The 7753-nt window shown below is 45.5% G+C and overlaps 1 protein-coding gene across 1 annotated transcript; it reads left to right on the plus strand.

Annotated features, from left to right (window-relative positions):
• Positions 1-782: 782 nt before the first annotated feature.
• AHSG (alpha 2-HS glycoprotein) lies at positions 783-7753 on the plus strand. The gene is made up of 7 exons (XM_054205201.1): positions 783-1062; positions 2640-2750; positions 3963-4047; positions 4927-5090; positions 5379-5492; positions 6296-6376; positions 7127-7753. Exons 1-7 carry the CDS (start codon positions 859-861, stop codon positions 7406-7408), a joined length of 1041 nt encoding a protein of 346 aa, XP_054061176.1. The 5' UTR covers positions 783-858; the 3' UTR covers positions 7409-7753.

The raw sequence follows: 7753 nt of genomic DNA on the forward strand, positions 1-7753 counted from the left end.
TCCAGTTACTGTTTTGCAAACACGTATGCTGTCAATGTAAATATAAGCTGGACTCCAGCACTCCTGAGCATTTAAGCAGCTAATTTTCATCTACATTCTCCTTCAAACACTCTTGTGCCCTTCTCTTTTGGCTCTTCTGCCAAATCCTCAAATCTGTGCAACAGATTCCAGAAAAATTTCTACAAGATGCCTGCTTTGCAAAATGAAATTCCAGGAACTACTGGAAATATTCAGATTATTGAGAGAAAGAAAGAGCTGATGCAAAAGATTTAGAAACTATGTCTCATTTCCTATTCCAAATGAATTCAGTAGCAAAAGTTGCTGTATAATTACATTTGCTGTTGAATGTGATCCTTAGAACCGATTCAAATTCCATTTTCCAATTTATCATGTTACTGATCTCACAATTTAGACTGGTGTCTGGTGAGATTTGTGCCCTAACAGATTGTGTTCTGTTTACAAGAAAGTGTAATTAGCACTAACATCTCTACACATTTAGCAGGAGGGATCATATTCCTCTTGCACGTACTGTATTTGGTTGGCAGAAGAGTATCTAAAAATTATGATACATTTTTGCTGACACTTTCTTCTTTAGCTGCTTTAGCAGACTTCGCAATATCCTACTGATAAAATTTACTTTGGCCAATATTAATCAGTCCGCTTGATGTCCTAACATTTACTTTTCTCTTTTGTTGTTTGCAATGCCTCTTGGAACTGGGACAAATATCAGACATGCGCTCATGCGAAGTCTGGGGTATGTACTATATAAATGAGACCCCAGTTCTAGCTGCCTACCTACCATCTGAACGGTGTTCTTAGATCTTTATTTCTGAAAGGGATCGGTTTTCCTCGGGTGCCATGAAGGCATTGGCAGCTTTAATATTGCTTGTTCAGCTTCCAATTCACCAAGCCGTTACAGCAGCTCCCCCTGCTCCCTTGGGCTGCGATGACCCAGAATCTGAAGCAGCAGCTGAATTTGCTGTGAATTATATTAATGGCCACAGTCACCACGGATACAAGTTTGCCTTAAACAGAATTGACAATATCCGCGTGCTATCCCAGGTAAGTGAGGAGCTTGCCGGCAGAGCACGGAGTTAGCCTGGAGATGCTTGCAATGACCAGCAAGCCCTGCCAAGGGCCGCATCCTCACACGGAGTAAATCGCCATGGCTCTGTTGATTTAAATGGGGCGGTGCCGCCTTGTAACCGTCGAGAATCCGGGTCACTGGAATGTCTCTCAAAGAGCAGAACAGAGGGGGAGAGGGAAATGTTCAGATACTTTCATACAATGCTAAAAAGGGCTCAGTTTGCAAACGCAGCGTGCTTGCTGGGACAGGTCTGGCAAAGTGCTGATTCATGAGCCCAGTCGCTAATCTGGAGAAAAACCGTGAGGATAATCATCGTGATGCAGGTAATTATTTATTGGCTAAACGCATACCCATCATAACCCCACGCCATCGGTGATTTTGTAGTAGGCATTAATTTTACCTCCTATCCCATTGAGCTGACAAGCTGAATGGAAGTGGCTGTGGCTTGTAGAGTCACTTTCACTGAGACCTACTGACATCACCGTAGTCACCTAGCAAGGCTGTAGAAATGGTCATGAATACAATGTGTGCGCACTCCGACCCTTTGATTCTCTCAAAACATTGAAAACAGTCCCAAATATTAACACAAATGAAACTCCATGGCTGTTTTCTACTTGTTATGAAAGAGAGGATACCAAAGTCATTTACAAGGGACTAAACCAGACAGTAATGAGAGTAGAAGTGTGCCCACAGTTGCCCACACAGAAACAAAAAATTCTTCCCAGAAAGAGTGGTCAGACACTGGAATAGGCTGCCCAGGGAGGTGGTGGAGTCACCACCCCTGGATGTGTTTAAGACTCGTTTAGATGTGGGGTTGGGGGATGTGGTGTAGGGGAGAACTTTGTAGAGTGGGGTTGATGGTTGGACTCGATGATCCCAAGGGTCTTTTCCAACCTGAATGATTCTATGATTCTATTCTGATTCTAATGGTGACACTGCTTTGCTCATTATATAATACTTTTACACTAAAATAACTTCCGTGGTTTATGAGAGTCAGTTTTGGAGCAAGGGAACCTCACTTTTGCCCTTCCACGCACGCGTCATGTTGCAAAGGTTCAGGACAACCATCCTGCAGGCCATAAACAACAGGATTACTGGGGCTGGAACTTGGCTGGTGCTATTCAGTGTGATTCCAATGGATGAAATGGGACAGGCCAATGCGCACCAGTGTTTATTTGGCATCTGATTAGAGAAACACAAAGTTTTTTCATCAACAAAGCCAGCATTTGATCTTTTAAAAATGCCCAAAAAAATAAAATCAAGTTAACTCAAGAGAACTGACCCACCACACACAGGCTGGACTTTCCAAAATTTATGGGCCAGTTCCTTAGCTGGAAAAAATCAGTGTGACTATCTTGACTTGCTTGGGCTAAAAAACTGTGTCCTGTTTTTATGAAGTTAATTAATAAGGACCTATTCAGTTATACCAGTGTATACCTGGAGCTACCCAATGACAGTCATCAGCAGAGACCACAGCGCAGAGACCCACAAAAGAAATCTGGTGATATCTTGTGAAGTAATTACTACAATTCCTGTGGTTTTTTTCTTCCAGGGGCTGAATAATGACATAATATTTCTTGAACTCGACTTATTAGAGACCACGTGCCACATCCTCAGCCCTACGCCTCTTGCAAATTGCACAGTAAGGAGCTTCACACAACACGTGAGTACCTGAAACACGGCGAGCTCGGTCCGGAGGTGCGCGTTCAGTTTGCTGACGCGAGAGGCCAGGCTACCACCAGTTAGATTTCCAAGCAATTGTTACATCACTGTAACAGCCTATTAACCATCAATCACTTGCAACCTCCTTGTTGCTTTAGATGCCTTCGTGTCATGAAGGATTGCACTCCTGGATTTCTTTCCTGCCCTGTTACGTGAGCAGGATGGGGCACTCTCAGCGTAACATCCCTCGGATGTTCAGGAATGCCATGGGCCTTTTTAAGGGGCCCCAGATTCAGCCCTGTGTGGTCAGCCCAGGTGTCCCTGCCTCGCTGCAAACTGCGGACAGGGCGGGTTGGGACACTGCGCAAACACAGCCTTCCCTTGGCTACATGCGGGGTGTTACCTAGTGAAATTCCATCGAGTCTGGTCACCGAGTCCCAGCCAAGGCTGTCCCCTATCAGACAGGGCTCTGCCTTCAAAGTAACGCTCAGCTGGATTTTACTGGCCTCAGATAGTTTGTTCTGAGGCAAGTGTGACCCGGCTGTGAAGAGCTTTCCCCGAGCAGAGCAGTGGCAGTGCTGCCTGGGTACAGGCAGCTCCGGTTTCTAAGCAGAAAGCAGAGCGAGCCATTGACAATTTAAGCCTGCTGTTTCTAGCATGGGGCCCAATTCACAGAGCTCATGACTAAATTTGATCCACCCCTGAATTCGCCAGGGCTCAAATCCCATTTTCCGTCCTGGGGGAGGTAACTCTAACTGTTCCCTCTTCCCGGGCACTCCAGCTCTGCCGTTGCCTCTGCTCCGCTGCAGGACAGTGTAGCCATGAGCCAGCTCGCACAAGGCAGCGGTTGCCATGGCCACTGGCCAGCTGAGATCAGGGAGAACGTTATCAAACAGCTCCGCGGAAGGCCTTCATTCATAAGTGTTCATATTCTTTGCTCCTTATGAGAGCGGAACCTGAACCAAATGTCCACAATCTGGCTAACCTGGCCCTTCTGATACTTTTGACATCCAGATTTTGTTCCAAACATTGCAGCTCTGCTCTGGCCTTTCACAAAATAGTCCCCAGCACACGCCCAGCAGCGCCTTTGCAATAGCCCATTTTTCCCAGGAACACTCAGCCAGGATCTGTTCTTTTGAATTTAATAGCTGCCCTTTTCAGAAATTCCCATTTATCTGAATGATGTAACCCTTTGATTTTTGTCTCTCTCTAGGCAGTTGAGGGTGACTGTGATGTCAAATTGCAGAAGCGGGATGGAAAGTTATCTGTACTCGCTAGTAAATGCCACTCACACGCAGGTAAAGCATTTGCTCTTTAGGTTTAATCTAGCGGCTGGAGGATTACCATAGCAGTGGTTCCAGTTCACTAGCTTTTCTGCCTCTAAAAGCCGGCAAGCGCTGTGTATAAACATGGCAGAAAGGATGACAGTTAATAGGTTTTATAAACCCAACTGTTTTGAAAGTAGTTTTTTTCCCTTTTCTGATTTCATTCACCTACAAACCCAGCCCTCTCTCTGTGTTCCTCTTTCCTATGACAATTAAGATACGCTCAGACTACCTGGGGAGCAACTCCCAGTTTTGACGTAGAGACTGCTGGCACCGAGGCTTTGCGCTCAGGAGCTTAGCCTCTAGAATTTGATTCCTCGGTGGACTGAATTTACTAGAGCTTGTTGGTCTTCAGAGCCCCTTTGCCAGACGCAGTTTATTTACTAACCCCAGCATTTTCAATATTGCCATGGGGAAGTGGAATGTCTATTCTGCGTGCTCTGTACGAGATCTCTGCTCTGTGTGAGACGTTTTCAGTACTATTTTCAAAACCGGGGAGTGAAGGAAACAACATGCTCACACAAACACAATTCCAATAAATTAAAATATTTTCATTTTTCCACCATTCCTTGTGTGAGCTGAGACATCTTTTCATTGGTGTCATGGGTAGCTTGCCAGAAAGAGAATTGATTAAAACCTGAGTAAGAACATTCAAATGCACTTTGCTAGCAGAAAGACTTGAGTGGCAAAGTCATGTGAAATGGTGCCATCTATAGTCTGTCCTGCAGAAATTCCTTCCGCTGCAATTTGGGACAGGCCATGACTGTTTTGTGACTGAATAGGTCTATAATGCCTTTGAGAACAACCTACAGTGGTCTAATGGAAAGATAATCTGTTTGGTTCCTCCTGCAGACTCCAATGAAGATGTTCTCCAGCTCTGCCCTGACTGCCCACTGCTGGCAAGCCTGAACACCACCGACGTATTAACTACGGTTACAGCTGCACTCAATGACCACAACAGCAAAACCGCCCATGCCTACCTCAGACTCCTTGAGATCGGGAGAGCCAGAATACAGGTCACTGCTACAACTATGTCTAGCCTTCCACGCAAACAGAGTATTTCCTCTGTGGTCATTGCGCAGTGCTACCTCCTTACGTTTGCAGACAGATTTAGCTGGCTCTAAATTGCCCTACCGAATTGCTCTTGATTTCCCACACGTTCTGTGTCATTTTAGCCACAGGATTCCCTTTGACTTCAGTGGGGGATGCAGAGCTAGAAGCCACGACATTTGCCTTTTATCTTTTCTTAGCAGCTCTGCAGTTTCACAGTGCAAGTCAGTTAAACAATTTTCCCGTTTTATCAGTATCACCCAGTGCACAGTGTCTCCGTTGAGTTTGCTGTGGCTGCCACGAACTGCTCGGCAGAAGAAGCCAAGAATAATGTGGAGGCCTGTCAGCTGCTGCCCGACGACCAGTCTGTAAGTACGCCAGCACACCAGCCCCGGCCTCGCCAGCACAGGGGCAGAAAAACTGCATGCTGCGATGAGCTTGCGCTTGTGCAGGAATAGACCTTTGTGAGCATGAAAGTGCAGGAGTTGTATGCCATCATTATATGCTTTTCAATATATAATTCCTAAAGCTAAATTGCACCTTTATCTTCTCTCTGATGTATCTGGACTGAATCCTGGCATACTTGAACATATTTCAAAAAGGCAGAAGGACCAAAGTGTCCTTAACACAAGATCTTTTTTATCAAGAGTATATATATTATTGTTTACTCTTCTTAACATGAGCACCGGAGAAAATCAGGCTCTTTGTACTGGACAGTACACAAACACATACCAAAAGGGCCGACTGTTTCACCTTCCCACGATTTAAGTGCTGTCAGTGTGCTTTGTTCTGATATATAGGCTCTTGAGAGTTATACTGTATACTTTATCATGCTAAAATTCTTGTTTTGTTTCTGACGAAATTGAGTTCTAGTCAGTTTTAGTGGGTGGGAACCTTTTAAGTAGATTCCCATATAGTCTTTCCCTTCCCCGTATCCAGACATACAAAGGATCTTGCTCTAGAAGAATACAGACAGCGGTCTCACCGGTTTGCTGGTTCTGCATTTAAACTGCTTGGCTTTGAGTCCAACAGACTGAGAAGCAAGCACTTCACTGCTCAGATAAAACATGAGAAGATGTAGCTATTTCTAAATGTACTGAAATTAAGAATTGTAATGCAGATCTCCTCTATTTTATAACTGTTTTCTCTTGACTATGTTCTGCTTTGCCAGAATTTTGGTTTCTGCACAGCAACAAGGGTAACACGCCCCTCAGAGGACCTCAGGGTGGACTGCCAGCTCTACGGACACCAGGTACCAACACTAGATACTCCCTTCCCTTCCGCAGTATTCTACTAGTACTGTTAGAAGCAATCACCCCGAGTTTACCTCTGTCACCATAGACGGCATTAGCTGACCCTGATAACTTGAGTTTAATTTTGCATCCTAAAAACCAAGGTAAGGTAGCTCCCGATTATCCTATGGATTTCTGTGCTAGGAATTATGTCACCTCTGCCATCTATGCCCCACACAGTTTGTCCCCCACCCATCTGGGAGCTTCACACGTCTGGTAGGGCGAAGGGAACTGAATTCAGGGCGCCTGACCTGCGCTGCTATAGCAAGAGGAGGGAAACGTCTATGCACTGAACCCGAGCGCTGCCCAGGTGTTTTAGCCTGCGTTTGGTCTCAGAAGGGCTAGGTGGAGGCTGAATACTTCCTGCGGCCCAGAGCATTACACAAGAGTAATTAGCTGTCTAGGAGGTAGATGAGAGAAAGAATAAGACAGCTGGTCTTGAATGTTTTGCCAGCTGCACAGGTGGCCCTGAAAGTTCACATGGCACAGAATTTGGTGCTAATGATCCACCGGATATTAAAAATGTGTTCCTGGGCTCCTGCGTATGTATTCAAATACAAATCAAAGCTCTGTGATGGTCAGGACAATTTTGTGCCTGGGTTGGAGGCCTATATCTAGCTGGGAGCAGGATGCCTAGTAAAGTGTCAATGACCCGTATATTACAAGCCCCAAGTCACTGAACACAAACACAAACTGTTTTCCTTTTTCAGCCTGGAGTCACCTACTCTCAACCAGGTCAAGATACATCAGCAGGTCTGGTGCCCAGTGCTGCACAAGGCTTCACAAACCATAATCTCAGGCTCTCTCACAATAACCCTGTTGCATCTGAATCCAGCTCTTCAGAATTTCCTACTTCCGTGCTCTCAGCAAAATCTGTAGCAAAGAGGGCAGTTGCAGAGGTTGCTCAGCACGACAAAGTACCTCGCCCAGTTGGCTTTGTGCCGCCTCCTCCTCCTCCGTGCCCGGGGAAGGTTCGCCATTTCAAGATCTAGGCTGCGTTAGAGACACGGCAGTACAGCTTACCGAAGGATCAGCGTGCAGCAGCATCAACACGCAGACCACAACACCAAGCGCAAATAGGTGAGAACGCTTGTCTCTGAGTCCAAATGAGCTTTACCTTCCAGAGAGCAGAGCTGTGGCCAGGATCTTGCAAGGGCCTGCTTCAAAACATAGCTGATTACAACATATAGCAGTTGTTTTCTCTACATACACAGATGCCCAAGTTAAAATATAGAAAATAATGTTTCAATGAAACTGTTGTAACAGCTGTACAACGTTGTAGCTTTGTGATAGAAACACCATTCGAAAGGTTACTTCAATAAAACGTTCAACAGAAA

This window comes from Rissa tridactyla, chromosome 6 (assembly GCF_028500815.1).
Source record: "Rissa tridactyla isolate bRisTri1 chromosome 6, bRisTri1.patW.cur.20221130, whole genome shotgun sequence".
Classification (NCBI taxonomy): Eukaryota; Metazoa; Chordata; class Aves; order Charadriiformes; family Laridae; genus Rissa; species Rissa tridactyla.

What these genes read in the sequence shown, in the direction of transcription:
- AHSG (XM_054205201.1), top strand. Translation starts at nt 859, where the DNA reads ATGAAGGCATTGGCAGCTTTAATATTGCTTGTTCAGCTTCCAATTCAC. An exon ending in TAAATGCCACTCACACGCAG is followed by an intron (nt 4,048 to 4,926) that starts GTAAAGCATTTG and finishes TTCCTCCTGCAG; the next exon opens with ACTCCAATGAAGATGTTCTC. An exon ending in TGCTGCCCGACGACCAGTCT is followed by an intron (nt 5,493 to 6,295) that starts GTAAGTACGCCA and finishes CTGCTTTGCCAG; the next exon opens with AATTTTGGTTTCTGCACAGC.